This window comes from Phascolarctos cinereus, unplaced genomic scaffold, assembly GCF_003287225.1.
Source record: "Phascolarctos cinereus isolate Bilbo 61053 unplaced genomic scaffold, phaCin_HiC Scaffold_4;HRSCAF=312, whole genome shotgun sequence".
In the NCBI taxonomy this organism is placed as follows: Eukaryota; Metazoa; Chordata; class Mammalia; order Diprotodontia; family Phascolarctidae; genus Phascolarctos; species Phascolarctos cinereus.
The window spans coordinates 710072694-710091262 of record NW_027555847.1 but is presented as its reverse complement, the minus strand read 5'-3'; the positions used below and the strand labels follow the sequence as shown (position 1 = coordinate 710091262).

At 44.7% G+C, this 18569-nt stretch overlaps 1 protein-coding gene across 1 annotated transcript in view; it reads right to left on the bottom strand.

Moving 5' to 3' along the window:
- HNF1A (HNF1 homeobox A) overlaps nt 1-18290 on the bottom strand; it is a 28867-nt gene extending 10577 nt beyond the window's left edge. The window contains exon 1 of the mRNA XM_021007985.2: nt 17617-18290. Within this exon, the coding sequence (XP_020863644.1) occupies nt 17617-17933 (317 nt within the window). The 5' untranslated portion in view covers nt 17934-18290. The remainder of the gene's footprint in view (nt 1-17616) is intronic.
- Between the last annotated feature and the right edge of the window lie 279 nt (nt 18291-18569).

Below are 18569 nucleotides of genomic sequence, written 5' to 3'. Positions count from 1 at the left end.
TAAATAAATTGAAATGTTCAGAAGCTAAACTTTTGTTTCCTCAGTCATTTCCTCCTCTGTGGTAGGCAGGTATGTACTCACACAGCCATTAGAAATTTACAAAATGGACCAAAATGGGGGAAAAATACACAGGGCATACCCTGAACTTAGTTCTTTTCAGCCCAGTCTCCTACACCTCCTAGATCTCCATTGTCTGTCCTGGACTCAAGAGTTGCAGTTCATAACACTGACTCTTGATACTCAAGACTGCAAGTCATGAACGAATGATTCAATAATGGTCACTGGATTGGACTGGCAAAGGCAGGAACATGGTTAAAGTATTTTTGACTTTCAACAAAGATTTGTTTGTTTGTTTTGCTTTGCATTTTGATGAGGCAATCGGGGTTAAATGACTTGCCCAGGATCACAAAGCTAGTAAGTGTCAAGTATCTGAGGTTGCTGTTGAACTCAGATCCTCCTGACTGCAAGACTGGAGCTCTATCTACTGCGCCACCTAGCTGCCCCGAAAGGCTTTTTTTTTAATTCACTAAATCCATGAAATCAAAAAGTCTGAGCATCAGAAGGAACCTTAGCAGCCACCCTCTCCAGTCCATACCTGACCAAGAATTCCCTCTACAACTTCTCCAAGAGCCCATCTTCTTGAAGAGCCCATTACCTCCCAAGGCAGCCTAGTCCCATTTGGGACTGCTCTAATTATTAGGAGGTTTTCCTTTGCATTCACCTTAGTTGCCTCTGCATTTTCAACCATCGTCCCCAGTTCCCCCCTCTATAGCCAAATAGAAGAAGTCCCTCTTCTAAATGGCAAACTTTCAAATACTCAGAGAAAGTTGTCACAGAGCATGCCTCCTGCCTCTTGGTGAGAAGAGCTTGTTGGTGGATGGTAGGTATAGAACAAGGCATATGTTTTTTATTCTTGGACAAGAAGTTGATTTATTTTGCCTAATGGCTCATCAGCTACAAAGGAAGGTTCTGGTGGGGTAACTGACTGTGATAACAAAAGAAAACAGCCTAAATAAAATCATTTTAAATAGAAATCTTAGAAAGTTATCATGTTTCCTTCCCCAAGTCTTCTCTTCTCCAGATTAAAATTTTCCTAGTTGCCTCAACTCTTTCTTGTGTAGAATAGCCTCATAGCAGTAATAGTGGTAGATAATAATAACTAGCATTTTTACAAATATTACCTCATTTAATCCTCATGACAATCCTGGGAGATAAGTGTCATTCTTATTCCCATTTTACAGATGAGGAAACCAAGGCAAGCAGAGGTAAAATGACTTGCCCAAGGTCATACAATTTTGTAAATATCTGAGAAAGGACTTGACCTCAGGTCTTCTCTATTCCAGGTTTAGCTCTTTCTCCACTGTCCTGCTTAGCTGTCTTTTCTTTGGAGAATTTGCTCACCTGGAAACTTCCTACATCAGTGGAATCACAGGTGCCCAGCCCTTATCTTATCACACTATTGACTCAAATTGAGTTTGCAGTCCATTAAAACCCTCAGATCATTTTTTTTTCCACATGAACTGCCTGGCCATATATCTCCTTTTCTAAACTTTTTCTAGTGAATTCTTTGAACCCACATACATTTCATTTTATTGGATTTAATCTCTTGTTCCAGTTGTCAAGATCTTTTGGGATTTGGCTAATTTAGGTTTGATTTCTATAGATAAATACATATGTCTGTAAATTTATATATTTCATATATAAATACATGTATAAAGGTAAATAATTATTTTGTGCATACACATATATACATACACAAACTTATATGTACCTGTCACTTAGGTACAGATATATTATTTAATTTAGAATACATGATGGACTGCTAGGTAGATATAGGGCCAGACCTGGACTCAGGATTCATCTTCCTGAGTTCAAATTTGGTCTCAGATACTTACTAGCTGTGTGATCCTGGGCAAGTCACTTACCCCATTAGCCTCAGTTTCCTTATCTGTAAAATGAACTGGAGAAGAAAATGGCAAACCACTCCAGTGTCTCTGCCAAGAAAGTCCCAAATGGGATCAGAAAGAGTTGGACACAACTGAAAACAACTGAACTGTTGTCACCTGATCTTTGAACATCTTTCTCCTTTCAGTCCTTTTCTCCTTCTGTCTTTTCTCTCTTCTCTTCCCTGAGTGGAAGCAATAGCTTAGGGACTTTGAGATCCTTTCCCTTTTGGTAATCCTTTTGTAGAGATTCAGAGTAAAGGGGTATTTTTTTCTATTTGTCTCCTTCTTTGCCCCTGTTTTTGTCCTCCATCTATTTGCTTTATAGAATCTCTAGTTTCATGGGGCAGCTAGGTGGCTCAGTGGATGGAGCACCAGCCCTAAAGTCAGGAGGACCTGAGTTCAAATCCAGCCTCAGACCAAACACTTGACATTTACTAACCATGTGACCCTGGCAAGTCACTTAACCCCAATTGCCTAAAAAAAAAAGGAAAAAAAGAAAAGAATTTCTAGCTTCCTTTCAAGCCCAGCCCAGGTGGCACAGCTCCTGAAGTGATTCCTGAGTTCCCTGGGTATTTCCTCTTGAAATTAATCTGCACGTGCTTTATATTTACTTGCCCGTATACATTTTTTACCCCCCTCTCAGCAGAATTTTAGTTCTTTGAGGGCCAAGGAATTGTTTTGTTTCTGTTTTTTTTAATATCTCCAGCACCTAGCACAATTGTGGATGAAAATATATTTGTTGAATTGAATTGAATCTGCTTTTCTCTCCTCCTTTTACCTTTACATCCGAGGCACTGGCCCATTAAGAGGAAGCCAAGGATGGGTGGACATGGGAAGCTGAGAGGACAAATTTTAATTGATTGGTTGATTATCTGATCCTTCTTTCCTTGGAGCCTACTAAGATCAGGGTTCCCTATTATTATTAAAAGGCTGAATAAAATATGGTACATAATAACAGCTCAGTCTCCCCTGACTTCCTGAAAGCTGAGTACTTTAAGAACGCTTTATGAAGTGCTTTCCAGAGTTCAAACGATATTATAAAGCAGCAATCATCAAAACGTTTGGTCTTGGGGCAGCTAGGTGGCACAGTGAATAGAGCATGAGCCCTGGATTCAGGAGGACCTGAGTTCGAATCCTGCCTCAGACACGTAACACTTACCAGCTGTGTGACCCTGGACAAGTCACTTAACCCCATTGCCTAGCCAAAAAAAAAGTTTGGTCTTGGTCAACAAAAAAAAAAAAAGAAGAAGGCTAGAACAGACCACACAAGGGAGAATCAAAACCAGTGGAACTAAGTAACCCAATGCTTGATACTGAACCCATGAATTACTTAGGAAAGAACTTCTATTTGATAAGTACTGCTGGGATTCAGAGCAAAGGGCCATTTTTTTCTATTTGTCTCCTTCTTTGCCTCTGTTTTTGTCCTCCATCTATTTGTTTTATAGAATCTCTAGCTTCATTGGGCAGCTAGGTGGCTCAGTGGATGGAGCACCAGCTCTGAAGTCAGGAGGACCTGAGTTCAAATCCAGCCTCAGACCAAACACTTGACACTTACTAGCTGTGTGACCCTGGCCAAGTCGCTTAACCCCAATTGCAAAAAAAACCCAAAAACCAGGCCTAAGTCATTTATCTTTTTGTTTGTTTGTTTCCATTCTAGGTGAAAGGAGTAGGGTTTCACATAGTGAGCTCAAAAGGTTTTCATGAGGGTCTCTGGCCTCTTCCAGAGTGTGGACCCAGACTGGATGCTGCAGCCAGCTCAGCATTGATGCCCCAAGGGGCAAAGTATGGCCTTTTGGGCCCAGGCTGGTCAGAGCTAAGATGAGGACTCGTCCATCAGCAACCTCACCTTTGGACTTGATAGGACCAATGCTATGTAAGAACTGAGCTAGGTTTCAGGCCTGCTCCCCCAGGGACTGAGTTGGCATAGGGGAAGAGAATGCCCTAGAGGCACTGGGAGAAATGATTGTACAAACTAATAGAAGTAAAGCAGTTCAGTGGACCTTAGGTACTAGTTGCTAGCTCCTAATGCAGAAAGACAAATGATGGGGGCTCAAGCAGATGACAGTATAGAGAAGAGAAATCCCAACCCTTCAGAGCACCCTGGAATGCTGAGAGGAAGATGACACCTTGCTGGTTCTGGGGGAGGGAGCCAGAGCATTGATGCTACACAAACAACATGGATAAAATATCCATATCCTTTGACCCAGGGATTCCACTGATAGGCATATACCCCAAGGAGATTATTGATAAAAAAAAAAAAAGTCCCCATTTACACTAAAATATTGATAGCATGATTTTTTTGGTAACAAAGAACTGGAAATAAAGTAGAGACCATTGATTGGAGAATGACTAAACCAATCATTGGTTGTATTACATGAATGTAATGTAATATCACTGTGCTGTAAAAATAGATAAATACAATGAATGCAGAGAAGTCTGGAAAGACATGAATTGATGCAGAGTGAAGTAAACAGAGCCAAGAAAACAATATACAGGGGCAGCAAGGTGGTACAGTGGATAGAGCTCTGGCTTTGGAGTCAGAAGGACCTGAGTTCAAATCTGGCCTCAGACCAAACACTTAACACTTACTAGCTGTGTGACCCTGGGCAAGTCACTTAACCCTGATTGCCTCACCAAAAAAAAAAAAAAAAAGACAATGTTTAAAAAAAGAAAAGAATATACATAATGACCACAACAATGTAAATGGAAAAAACAACCACCACAGAACAACCAAAAATGAATGTTGCTGAATTACAGAGAGAACAAGCCTGGCCCCAAAGAAGACATATGAGAAAAACACCTCCCTCCCCCACTTCTTTGTCGATGTGGGGTGGAGGGTAGAATCCACAGTTATGGAACATTACATATATTGTCAGATTTGTTTCAGTTCGCTGTGGATGTGTCATATCTCAATCATATTTGTAGAATCCCAAACTGCTTTCCACAATGGTTAGACTAATCCACCAACAATGTATTAGTGTTACTGTCTTTCCACAATCCTTCAAACATTAACTATTCTAATCTTGAGTCATTTTTGCCACTTGCTGGGTCAGACCTCAGGATTGTTTTTATTCGCATTTCTCTTATTGATTTGTTTTAGTTTTTTCTCTTTTTCATTTTTCTTTTTGTTTTAAATTCTTTGTTATAAGGGATGGCAGTCTGGGAAGGGGAAGAAGAGAGATCCAGAGAGAAATAGAAGTAATGGAAAGACAAAAGACATCAATAACATTTTTTAAAAGTTCATGAAGTGCTATCCTACTGTAACTCTATGATGAAAGTATCACTCTCCCCCATTTTACAGATTAAGAAACTGAGGCTCAGAAAAGTTAAATTCCTTTCCCAGGAGCACAGAGCTAGCTCTTGCTCTGAAATGTTAATGTACTGTTTTCACTTTATTTTATTTTGTTTTCTTTGTTTTTGGTCCAAATCTGTAATTTCATGGGTACGGGGAACTCTGGGGAAGTAATCTCCCTCTACCAAGCCATATGGGCAACTCATCTGCACCTTATATTATTAATAATTTATACAGTGATTGGGGCATCTAGGTAGCACAGTGGATAGAGCTCTGGCCTTGGAGTCAGGAAGACCTGAGTTCAAATCCAGCTTCAGACACATGGCATTTACTAGCTGTGTGTCCCTGGGCAAGTCATTTAACCCCTATTGCCTCACCAAAAAATAATAATAATAATAATTTATATAGTGATTTAAGATTTTCACAGTGCATTGCATATTTCATTTGATTCCCAGAACAATCTTATGAGGTAGATAGTATTATTGTCCCCATTTTACAGATGAGGTAACTGAGGCTGAGAGTAGTCAAGTGACTTGCCCAGGGTTATACAGCTTGTATATGTCAGAGGAAGCCTGAGACCAGTTCTCTAACTACTATGCCTCCCTGAGAGATGACAAAGATGGGGACAAAGAAATATGGGAAGACTTGTTTGAAGCAAGGAGAATAAAGAATCTTTAGCAGAATCAGAATCAAAATCAAGATACTGACTTTGCATTAAAAAATAGTCATGATAAGGGGCAGCTAGGTGACGCAGTGGATAGAGCAGCAGCCCTGAATTCAGGAGGACCTGAGTTCAAATCTGGCCTCAGACCAAACACTTGACACTTACTAGCTGTGTGACCCTGAGCAAGTCACTTACCCCCAATTGCCTTTAGAAAAAATAGTCATAATAACAGCAACAAAATATGGAAAAAACACGTGGAATAAAAAGATTGGAAGGGAACTCAGAAGCAAACAGAACACACCTGTTCAGGTTTTGGTTTTTGTCAGTTAGCGTACACTTTTAAATCAAATTATAGATACATTGCAATTTAGAGCTTTATGTATGATCTCAGTTTGTGAGTGCTTGAGTGTTTGTTGATGATTAATGAATTTTTAATTTTAGAAATAACTCCCCCCCCAAAAAAAGGTCTGTTCTGAGATGCCAAGGCATCCTGGTCTCCACCTCTCTGTGTCTCTCCAAACCTCTCCTCTAATTCTCCTCTACTTCTGTCCTCTGAGGCCACCCATGCCTCCCCTCCTTCCCATACTGGCTCTGTTGACTCTGCAGTTGCCAGGCAAGGCTGGGTGATAAGAAAGGGACAAAGTCCATGTCTGTGCTCCAGGTCAGGCAAACACCTTTATCTCATCTCCACCCCCAGGCCAGCTGTCCTCAGTCCCAGTCCTTGCCTGGGACCAAGAAGCCCTTTGTATTCTATAGTCCCTCCTTACCTCCCCCTTTGTCCTTTCCTATGGGTCTGAAAGACCAGAGCTCAGGCTCTTAGCTTAGGGGCTTTGGAATCCTTTCTTCTTTGGACATGCCATTCTGGGGTATCAGGTCAAAGAGCTAGCTTTTTTCCCTTTCCCACAATCCTACCTGGCTCAGAATGAAAAGGGATTTGTTCCAGGGTGTTAACACCTGGGAGAGAGGCAGGTGTCACGCTTCCTTGAGTGACTGCCACAGCTTCACCTTGAGATCCTCCTACAATGGACTCTTTGTGGGGTGGGTTACACCCTCTTCTAGCATAACACACCCTCGGTTTGGCTTTCCTCTAAACCAGAGGTGTCAAACTCATGGCCCCCAGGTGCAAGCTGCCTGCACAACTCCAGAGGGAAGCCTGTAGCAGATTACAATGTAACTGGAGAATGTTCAACAAAATAAATTAAATGCAATGCAACATAGATGATGTTAGTTTCTGCTTTTCTAAGTCAATATGGGACCAAAGAGATCACTTCAATGAGTCTGACAACTACCCACTCCCCAAAAAGTGGTTTTTTCCCTAGGTTAAAAAAAAAGCTCCTTGTTGACCCTCCTCTATCCATACGACTCTCTTTTTCTCTGTCATAGCACTAGAGTTGAAAGCCCTTAGTAGCTGTGTAAGTCTAGGGCAAGTCCCTTAACCTCTCAGCCCCAATTTCCTTATCTATAAATTGGGATAGAGATAATAACTGCACTTACTTCATAGACTTATCAAATGGGACTGTCTATATAAAGTGTTTTGAAAACCTTAAAGGTTTATAAACATGTTAACTATTATGGTTGTCGTTACCTGCACCCTGTTGTTATGAACACCCTTATTTTATAGGCGAACATCTCTCATATTCACTCCCTCTCCCTTCTGACACTGCCCCTTATCCCCTCATGCCTTGATTACTGCAATAACTTGCTGGTGGTTCTGCCTCAAGTAAGTCCCTCCCCACTCCAGTCCATTCTCCACTCACTTGCCAAAGTCACACCTGACTCTACCACCTCTCTACTTAATAAACTCCATTGGTTCCCTCTCATCTCGATGATGAAACACAAAATCCTGTTTTGTTTTTAGAGCCCTTCCCCACCTGCCTCCTTACTACCCTCCATACATACCTCCACCCATCTAGTGACACTGGTCTCCTGACTGATCTCCCAACTGCAAGCTTTTCACTGACTGTCCACCATACTTGGAACTCTTCCCTCTTCCTCTCTGGCTTCCCTGGCCTCATTCAAATCTCAGCTAAAATCCCACCTTCTGCAAGAAGTCTTTCCCAGTCCTCCTTAATCTTAATGCCTTCTCTCTGAGACCATTCCCAATTTATTCTGTATAGATCTTGGTTGTGCACAGCTGTTGGCACATTTTCTCTCCCAACAGACCATGAGCACCTTGGGAGTAAAGCCTGGATTGTTGCCTTTCTTTGAATCCTGAGTGCTAGGCACTTAATAAATGCTTCTTGACTGACTTAAGAAGAAACCAAAGCCCAGAGGATTTGAGTTATTTGGCCCAGGTCACATTGGGAGTAACACCTGGAATCTCAGTTCAGCTCTCCTCACAGTATTCTTTCTACTCCACCATGGTATCTCTATAGATCCATGATCTGCCGAGACCAGAGCATAGTGCAGGAGGAATTTATACTGATCAGTGACCAAATATAGACATCATTAACAAAGATTCCACTTGTAAACCAGCTTGAACTATTTGATTGTGAAGTTGGAAATCAGAACATTGGACATACATGTGGTACACTGGTAAGAACTCCAGACATAGCCCCAAATAAACGTAGAGGAAAAATCACTAGATAAAGGAAGCAGAAGACCTGGGGTTCAATCTCCAGAATGCTACCAACGTCCTGTATGACCACAGGTGAGTCTCCTAACCTTCCTGTGGCTCAGTTTCCTCAATTGTAAAATAAATAGGTTAGGTCTTCCTTCGTTCAGCATCATCCAGGAATCAGCCCTGTATCTGTACCCCAGCAGCCATGTCAAAGGGGCCTTCAGGTGGCACTGATCTTAGCACCACTCATTCTTGTGTGAGCCTTCCAAGATGGGAAAACAGAGGTCATTATTAATGACCACCCCCAAGCTGTGTTGCTTCACCAGGACAAAATGTTTCATTGGCGACGCTACAAAAGAATTCAGTTTCAAGGAGCCCCACCAACACAGGCTTTGATTCTAGGTGTGATTGGTTACAGATCTGCTGATGTGGTTGTACTAGCAGAGAGGAAGCACCAGCATTCCAAGATGGCGAATGATTCAGGAAGGTCTATGGTCCAGTGGAGTACATAGGAAAGATCAACAGCGTCTGTCCAGAAGAAATGTCTTCTATAATCATGACCAAAATGGAAAACAATTACCAGTGTTTATCTTATGAAAACTGTTACAAACACTGTGATCATGCTAACCGTCTGCTTCAATTACTCCCAATGCCAGGCCACCAAAAATGCTGGAACCATCTGGTCTCAATGTGCTCAGTCATCAGTGAGCCAATGGCTGCTGCTATTGCTTACAGTTTGGACAAGAAGGCTGGTGCCAAGAGATGTGTGTTGACCTTTGACCCTGGAGGTGACTTCTTCATCATTAAAGATGGCACCTTTGAAGTCAAGTCCACAGGGGAGGGCACCTATTTGGATGAGCAGAACATTGACAACTGCATGGTCAACCATTTCATTGCTGGCTATAAGTGAAATCATAAGACATCAGTAATGACAAGAGGACTGCCCACCACTTCCAGACAACTTGTGCCTGAGCAAAGTACACTCTCTCTTCTAGTATCCAGACCAGCATTAAGACTGACTCCTTTTTCTCATGGTATTAACTTATATAATTCTATCACTCAACCCCTCTTTAAAGAGCGGAATGGCAAACTATTCCATGGCACACTGGATATCACAGAAAAGGCACTATGGAATATAGATAAGTCACAGATCCATGATATCATCTTAGTGAGTGGTTCTACTCACATCCAAGATCCAGTAATTCAAGGGCAAGCCTGATGAGGCTGTTATTTATGGTGCAGCTTTCCAGGCTGCCATCTTGTCTGAGAATAAATCTGAGAAGTTCCGGACTTTCTCTGTTGGTGTCACTCCTTTTTCCCTTGATATCAAAACTCTTGGCAGAATTATGACTGTTCTCATCAAATCAATACCATCATCCAAGCAGACACAGACCTTCACCACTTATTCAGACCTGTAGCATGGAGTGCTTACTTAGATTTATGAAAGTGAGAAAGCTATGACGAAGGCTAACAACTTCCTTGGCAAGTTTGAGCTCATAGGAATGCCCCCTCCTCCCCAGGGTGCTGCTTGGACTGAAATGACTTTGACATTGAGACAAATGAAATCCTCACCGTATCGGCTGGAGAGAAGAGCGGAGGCAGGAAAGTAAGGTCCCCATCCCCAAGGACAAAGGACCCCTGAACAAAGAAGACAGGGAGCTCCTTGAGGTCAGGGACTGCATCTTGAGTGCTTAGCCCAGTGCCTAGCACAGAGTAAGCATATCATAAACGCCTGTTTCCTAACTAACATTGAGCACACAGTCCAGGAAGTTGAAAAATGCAAACCTGAAGACGAGCAGCAGAGCGACATCGTGTCTTCAAGAACTCACTTCTACCAAAAGAATTCAACGTGAAGACTACAGTGGAGAATGAGGAACTCCAAAGTGAAACAGATGATGAAGACAAAAAGAAGGGCATTGACAAAGGCTGGCTATGAACCAGAGAGCTGAGGAGGAGCAATCTCAGCATCAGAAGAAAGAACCACAGAAGGTCCACCACCCCATTAGTATCAAGGTGCGGCAGGGCTTGAAAATCATGTCTAAAATGTGGCATAAACTCAGCATCTTCTGAGTGTGCACAGGAGACAAGAGAACAACATGGCACTTTTTCGAGACTGTAACCAAGACTGTAACCAACACGATTCTTGTCTTTGAGAATAAAGATCTGTTTAAAATTGGTAGCATAAGAAAAACGGATTGTTGCTGGGTGATTTATTCAGTCCTAACATACTCTGTTCTAAGGTCCCTCCCACCTCTGACATCCCCTGTTCTGAGGCCCCTCCCAGCTCTGACATCCCCTGTTCTAAGGTCCCTCCCACCTCTGACATTCCCTCTTCTATGGCCCCTCCCAGCTCTGACATCCCCTGTTCTAAGGTCCCTCCCACCTCTGACATTCCCTCTTCTATGGCCCCTCCCAGCTCTGACATCCCCTGTTCTAAGGCCCCTCCCAGCTCTGTCGTTCCTTGTTCTAAGGCCCCTCCCAGCTCTGTCGTTCCTTGTTCTAAGGCCTCTCCCATCTCAGACATTTCGTGAGTTAACAAATTCTATGAAATGGAGTCACAATGAATATTGAGAAGTGCCCAAAAATTGGAAACAAAGGAAGTTCCCATGAATTATGGAATAATCACTAAACAAATTGCGGTACATAGTCCTTCACATCTAGCCATATACCAGGCCATCTCATCGTCTCCTGCCAGCATACGTGACCCTCTTTTCTCCCCTTGCTACCCCTCTAAAACAAAACTCCCTTCCTTGATCACTCCTCCCGATGCGTGTTGTCTTCCCATACTAGAATGTAAACAATTTGAGGATAAATGTTATCTCTTTTTGAATCTTTGTATTCGCAAAGCTTACCATAGTGCCTGGCACATAGGAAACTCACAATATGTGCTTTTTCATTTATTCATTCATATAATATTACTGTGCTGTAAGAAATGACAAATATGAACAATTCCAAAGAGCATGTAAAGTTGTATGTGAATTTATGCAAATTTAAGTAAGCAGAACCAAGAAAACAAAATACGCAATGAATAAACAGTAAATGGAAAAGATACCCCCTCAAAAAAAAAAATTAAACCCGCAGTGCTATGTAATTATGACAATGACAAAGTTTGGCCCTAGAGAAGAGTTCTGAAAATGTGCCTCCTTCACCTCTTTGCAGAAGGGGACAGACAATCAATGTGGAATTTGTCATATAATATTGGATACAGTCAAGAGTGTGCTGGTAAATGTTTAACATCCTGCTGCAGACACACTTTTAAATTTAACCTGCAATATTAACATTTTTTCCATCACTTTGTTAAAGCTAGACAATCAAGAAAACCACAAATCAAGCCCTGATTTGTAGAATTTCACTGGTTTCCAAGGTGTCAGTGGTCACACTGAAAATTTAACAATAGGCTCTCCAAACCAGTTCAAGCTAGCCCCAGAATAAACCCCGATAAAGCTGACGTGTTGTTTGGTTTTACTGACTTCTGTTAATCTTTCTTTTTTATTCTCTTTACAAAGGTTGGCTTGTTGGGGAGGGAAAGATATATTACAAAATAAAAGTTATATAAAAACAAAAGACAGTAATTAAACAAGTTTCTAAAAAGAATATTAAGTTTCCAAGAAGGGCAGATGTCACCAAAAAAAGGTGATGGCTAGCCTGAGATACATTGAAAAGGAGTGATGGGGGCTTGCTGCCTGGCATCAACCCCAGCCTGCTACCACTTACGGATTACAAGCTTCAGACCATGACTGAGAATGAACTAGAAGGCTACCTTTACCATCCTGTCACCTCTCACTCCCACCACAGTATGGGCCCCACGAACACCCACTGCCCAAAGCGGAGAGCCCCACACCTCCTGTTGTCCAATGAAGGGAAAGGGGAGGCCAGGCCCGGGCAGCCCTCATGCCCCAGCAGGCTCCAGAGTCTGACTCCTAGGTTTGGACTGGAAGTATGGTTTGGTAGCAAGAGTTACTGGCTCGTACTGGCTGCTCAGTCTAAGGAGCTGGGTTCAAATCCCACCTCCAGCCTTTACCAGCTATGGGACCTGAGGCAAGTCATTTCACTTCCTTGGGCTGCGGTTTCCACATGGGGAAATAAAAGGTTGAACTAGATGACTTCCACGTCCATGCCTGCGTTTCCACTGGTGGTCTCCCATAACTCACTGTCTGTCTTGGGGAAGCCCTCGATTCACATGAAGCCTTCCCATCTGCCAGTGCTTTCCCTGCCCCCAGAATTATCTTGTAGCTATTTGGTCTACCCACGTGTGCACACATTTTCTCCCCAATAGAATGTGACCTCCCTGAAGGCAGGGATGATTTCACTTTTGTGTCTATCACCTTAGTACTCGATTCAGTGCCTAGGTCATAGTAGTTGCTTAAAATAATCTATATAAAGTACAAGCACTTTGCAAACCTTGAAACACTATGTAAATGTTAATGATTATTATCACTAAAAAATGATTAATAATTGACTGATTCCAGCTCTAGACTTCCTATTCTCTGATACTTATTAGGGAAGAGAGGATCTTGAGACAGATTGGAGAAGGAGTCCCAAGGAACAACTCCCCAGAACAAGAGATTTTAGATGTAGGTCTCAGTTTAGCTGCTCTGGAGCCCCTGCTGACCCCCTCCCCACCTCTGTCTGCCCGGCCAGTTGAGGTCCTGCTTCCTGGGGTACACAGGTACGTGCCAGATTTGGAACTGCTTGGAGGAGGGGCACGAGAAACACTGAGAAGCTTGGCTCCTCATTGGGGCACATCCTAAATCAGCCTGGCACCCTCCAATCCCACTAGGGCAGCGAGACAGGAAGAACAAAGGTCAAATCCCATCTCAGACGTTTCCTAGCTATGTGACCCTGGGCAAGTCACTTCGTTTCTATCAGCCTCAGTTTCCTATTTGTAACATGGGGGGAGGAGGAATAGCACCTAGAGTGGTTGTAAGGATCAAATGAGGTAAAGGGAAGGAGAAAGAAGCATTTCTGTGGCACTTACTATATGGCAGGCTCTGTGCTAAGCTCTTTTTACAAATAGTATCTCATTCCATCCTCAACAACCCTACAAGTAGGCACTATAATTATCCCCATTTTACAGTTGAGGCAACTGAGGCAAACAGAGGTTTGCGCTCTATCCACAGAGCCACCGGCTGATTCAATATTTGTAAAGGGCTTTATTTTTTTTAAAGTAATACACAAAGGCTAGCTATAGATAAGACCTACAGTGCTAGAGCTGGGGGAGACCAAAGAAACCTCCCTCGCTCCTTTTGCTGTTTGTCCTTTGCTCTTGAAGAGGACCATGACATCAAGAAGGGGATGGCTTGACTTTCAAGTGAATTGGATTTGAGTAAGGGAGGGCACTCAATGCAAGGTCACCTGCCTCACTTTCTCCTCCAGAGCCATCTGGGTCCAGTAACAAGATAGAGATCAGGAAGACTGGCCCTCTCTCCTTTTACAGATAAGGAATCTGAGATCCCACTGAGGTCACTTGTTTAAAGTCAGACAATGAATAGCATTAGCAGTGGGACAAGAGTCCAGTTCTAATGCTGCCTGGAGATCTTGTATCCCCAGTGCCTAGCACAGCACCTGGTATATAGTAGGAGCTTAATAAATGACTGATAATTCATTGATTTGAGTAGAAGACAGATGAACTGTTGTTGGAAGGTTGCACAGTGGATTCTTGTACTGAGGTATGGTTCAAACTTAGCCAAATTGATCTGATCTCATTCAATCCCATAAGCCTTTATTAAGTGCCTACTGAAATGTGCCAGGCTCACCATAATGATGAAATCCCATGTGCCAGGCACTAGAGATACAAAAACCTCACAGCTTCTACCCTCAAGGAGCTTACACTCTAATAGAACCACTACTATCATGTCTTCAGAAGATGGATGATGGTCTAAACTACCCACCTCCTGACAGGTGATAAATTCAAGTAGAATAATATACATTTATTAAATGAGGCCAATACAATGAGAGAATTCATTTTGCTTGACCGTGAGGATTTGTTACAAGGGCTTTGTTTTTCTTTTATATTGAAGGGAAGATGGAAAAATACAAATACTCATTAATTCAAAAAGAAAAGAAAACCCACCACTATCATGCTAAGGTCTATGCGATTTTTGGACATGAAAAAATGAGTCCTTGTCCTCAAAACAGTTGAGACCCCCTGGACCAGGTGAGCTCCGAGGTCTCTTCCAAGTCTAAGATTCTCTAATTCTAATCGAGGACTCCTAGAAATGGAGGGCCTGGCTCCCCACTCTAGCAATCAGCCCCAGGGAGGTCTATGGCCTGGACTCTGCCCTGAACTGCCCCCTTGACTCTGGCATCCTCCCCAACAGATTGCAGATGATCTTCCCAATAGAGGGGTCTGCTCTGAACTAAGGAACCCTAAGGAACCCAGACAATCCCTATCCGTGGGGCCTGGGTCTTCCCTGGATCATCTTGGCCTTACATCCTCCTGACTCTAGTCCTTGGCCTCTGCCCTCCGCCTGAAGCTGCCTTCCTTCTCCTCCCCCCCCCACCTTCCCCTTCCCTCAGGTTGGAGGCCCCCCTTTTTTAAAAGGGCGTTTTTCACCTCCCTTTTGTTACCTCAACAATAAGTAACCCGGGTAGTTAGTTATAAACTCCAGCAGGAACAAGAGTCTGGTTGATAATTTATAGCAACATCTCAAATTTAAATGGAAAGCAAATAACAACCTGTTAGCATTAAAGAAAGCCCAATCCCCGAGCCTGGCTGGTGCACTTGGGCCTCAACAGGGCTCCTCAGCTCCTTCTTCTCCTCTCTCTGGGCCTTGCTCCTCACCTCCTCTCTCTTTCCTGCTTTTAGCCTAATTCCCCGTTCCCCTTCTTGCCTCGTTCTCCTTTCCCTTTATCTCCAACACCTGCCTCCATCTGCCCTCTTTCCTTCTTCCCCTCCTTTTCCCTGTCAGGCCTCAGATCTCTTGCTCCATTCCAGGATGGCCCAGTAGTTGGACTTCAACTCCTGATGTTCTCAGATGGCTTCCCTCCCCGTGGGGCCCTTCACTGAAACCCCCCACCAGGCTGCTGACTGGCGGAGGCCCCACCCAGGCAGGTAAGAATGGCCCCTGGTGGGGGGGAGGGATGGTGCCTTCTCTGGGGCCTTGAGATCCACCCCAGGCTCCACAGCGGGCTTGGCCTAGCCTCAAATCAGGAGCTCCACTCCCCACTCTTCCCCCCTCTCCCTTTCCACCCTCTCCCTAGGCCTGGACGTTGTGCCTTGGCCTCTGCCCCTCCTCCCCTCCCCTCCCTCCCCACAGTAGAATCTACCCTTTGCCCCACAGCTTCCCTGCCAAGACCGGGGGCCCTTTACAGGTATCGAGAGTCAGATCTGGAAGACAGCTGAGAGATCGTCTAGTCCAACCTTGAATTTTATGGGAGTTGGAAAGAAATAGACCTCCCTAAGGAGGCCCTGAGAGGAGGAGAAATTTGCCCAAAGCCCCATAGAAAATGAATGGTGAGGCTGAAACTAGAAGTCAGGTCTCCTATGCTCTTCCCTCCAGGCCAAGTTCCTGTTCCCCACCCCAAGCATCCCTCAGAGGCCCAGAAATTCTGTCTCCTAGACTCTTAAAGTCTGCCCTTTGGGTGCTTGGGGAAAAGGTCTGCCCGCCAGATACCTATCTCTATATGTTTACATGTATGTGTGTATATAAAGGTATATGTGTGTGTGTGCAGGGAGAGATAGAGTGACCACACACACAGGCCAAATATCTCTGGAGCTGACCCTGATTCCCTACCTACCCACCTTCCATCCAAGAACACTGTAAATAAAGGGTCCTTGTATAGAATTCCATCTCCAGCCGTAAGCCTCTTCCTCCATCTCCACACACCCCTCCCCCCGATTCAGGACCTTGGACAGAAGGGAGGGTCTTTGCTAAGGCCAACATTTCAATCACCAATTCCTGTTGGAACCAGTTTAGGCAGAACATCCAAAAGCCTCATCTGGGAGAAGCTCAATTCCCCCAGGCCCTGAACCCAGTGCTCCTCAAACAGAAAAAAGCTGGAACCCTAGTGGAAGACTTCTGTAGCCCCCAGCATTCCCTTCCACCTATACCCACCCCCTCTTTCCTTCCCTCTGGGAAACCTGCCCAAGGCCTTTGGAGCCAGGTGGCTGGCCATGTCTTCCTCAGGACACAATCATCAGAAGTTAATGATCACATGGCTTATCAGGAACTTTTCAGTTTATAAATTTATAAAAAACAAAGGAGAAATAATAAAGCCCCTAGATAATTAGTAACCAGGCAAACCTGGCTGGGGAGGGGGGAGCAGCCCAGCCCCAGGTCCCACACAGTCCCAGAGATGGGGAGCCAGAGAGATGGGATCAGGCGGATGAAGGAAGCTAATCAGGTAGGGGTGACAGGGAAGAAGAGGAAAAGCATGTCGGCCATTGGTTGGGGGGAGGGGAACTATAAGGGAAGATGAGGCAGGAAAGAGGAATCAGCCTTGATCTTCCGAATCCATCTGCCTCAAGGTAAGAATGAACTACTCAGATCTTTCCCTACTGGTGGGGTACTTGACCCCCTTTCTAAACCTGCCCAATTCCTAAAGCTCAGAAGAGTCTCCCAAACCCCAACCAAACACTACTATCCCCCTCCTCCTCCCAGGCTTTCCTTTCTAGACCTGAGGTTCACTCAACTTATGACCATGGGGATTCAGGTTAGGGAATGCCCCCAAGGAATTTTTTTAAATTTCTTGATAAAATGGTTCCAGTGACTGGAAATACCCATCTCTCTCTCTTTCTCTCTCTCTTCTTCTCTTTCTCTGTCTCTCTCTCTGTCTCTGTCTCTCTCTCCCTCCTTCCCTCTCTCTCTCTCTCTCTCTCTCTCTCTCTCTCTCTCTCTCTCTCTCTCTCACACACACACACACACACACACATTTTCCCAGTTCAGTTATCTCAGGGAAGACTCAAGATTTCCCAGATCCACTTGCCCCTTCCCCCTCTAAACTTCGAGCCAAGCTCTGATTCTAAGCTCCCACCTGCCAGCTCCCTACAAAATCCCATCATCAAGCCAATGAAGACCACGTATAGCAATTCTAAGCCAGAGCAGATCCTGGGGAGAGAGTAGGCAGTGAACAGGGACAATGCTAAGGCAGGACAAGCAGGGTGGAGGAAGGTGACTCCAGAACCATGCCAGAGCAGGGAAAGGTGCCTTACTGTAAGAGCGTCTCCACTACAGCCTTCTGGTGGGCTGCCTCTTCTGGGCTCAAGTTCTCCAGCTCCTTCAGGATGGGGGGCGTGAAGTCCTCCCCTTCATCGTCCGTCTCATCCTCAGAGCCCCGTGGCTCCCCCAACCCATTGGGGAGCTCGGCCAGCTCACTGCCACAGGGCTCCCTCTTGTCCAGAGAGGTCTCTCCCGTCAGGTCATAGGGTCCTGTCTCACCCAAGGCCCGGATCAGGGTTTCCTTGGTCAGTCCTGATTCCAATAGGGCAGCCAAGAGCTCTGTCTGTAACTGGCTTAGCTGAGAGACCATGGCTCCAGGTTGGAAGCCAATGGGCCACGCTACCTCCACCCACCCAGATCACTAGGCTTCCTCAAAGCATGGCTGGCCAGCCCGTCCTCCGGAGAGCAGAGACAAGCCTCCCTTCCTCCCTTCCAATTCCCCCAAAAACCACACTTACCAAGCACTATGGCCCCCCCACCCACACCCCTGTCCTAGCCTGCCGGTGATTCAGGGCCCCTTGGCTCTCTGTTTACATTGGAGCTAGGGAAATTCTCCAAGGTTCATATTTATCCCTGTGCTTAGCAAGGTACTGAACTTTGGACTTCAGCCCTACAGCAGTGCACAAAGTGCACCAAGCTAGGAGAGGGGAACAAGGGATGCGGCAGGATGGGAGTGGGTGGATGAGGTGGGAGGGTGAGGGTGGGAAGATGGAAAGCTGGGAGCTGGGGCAGAAGAGGGGGAAGGTTGGACTAGGGGCTGTTAGAAGATCCAGGGAGAGGAGGACCCTGGTGGGAACAGAGGCAATGTAAGTGTCCAGAGACTTGGGTCTGGATTCAGAGCACCTAAATTCAAATCCAAGGAAGTATCCAATTGTATCTCTGACACTCCCTAGCTGTGAGGTTCTGGACAAGCCACTTGCCTTTCTAAGCCTGTTTCCTCTTCTGC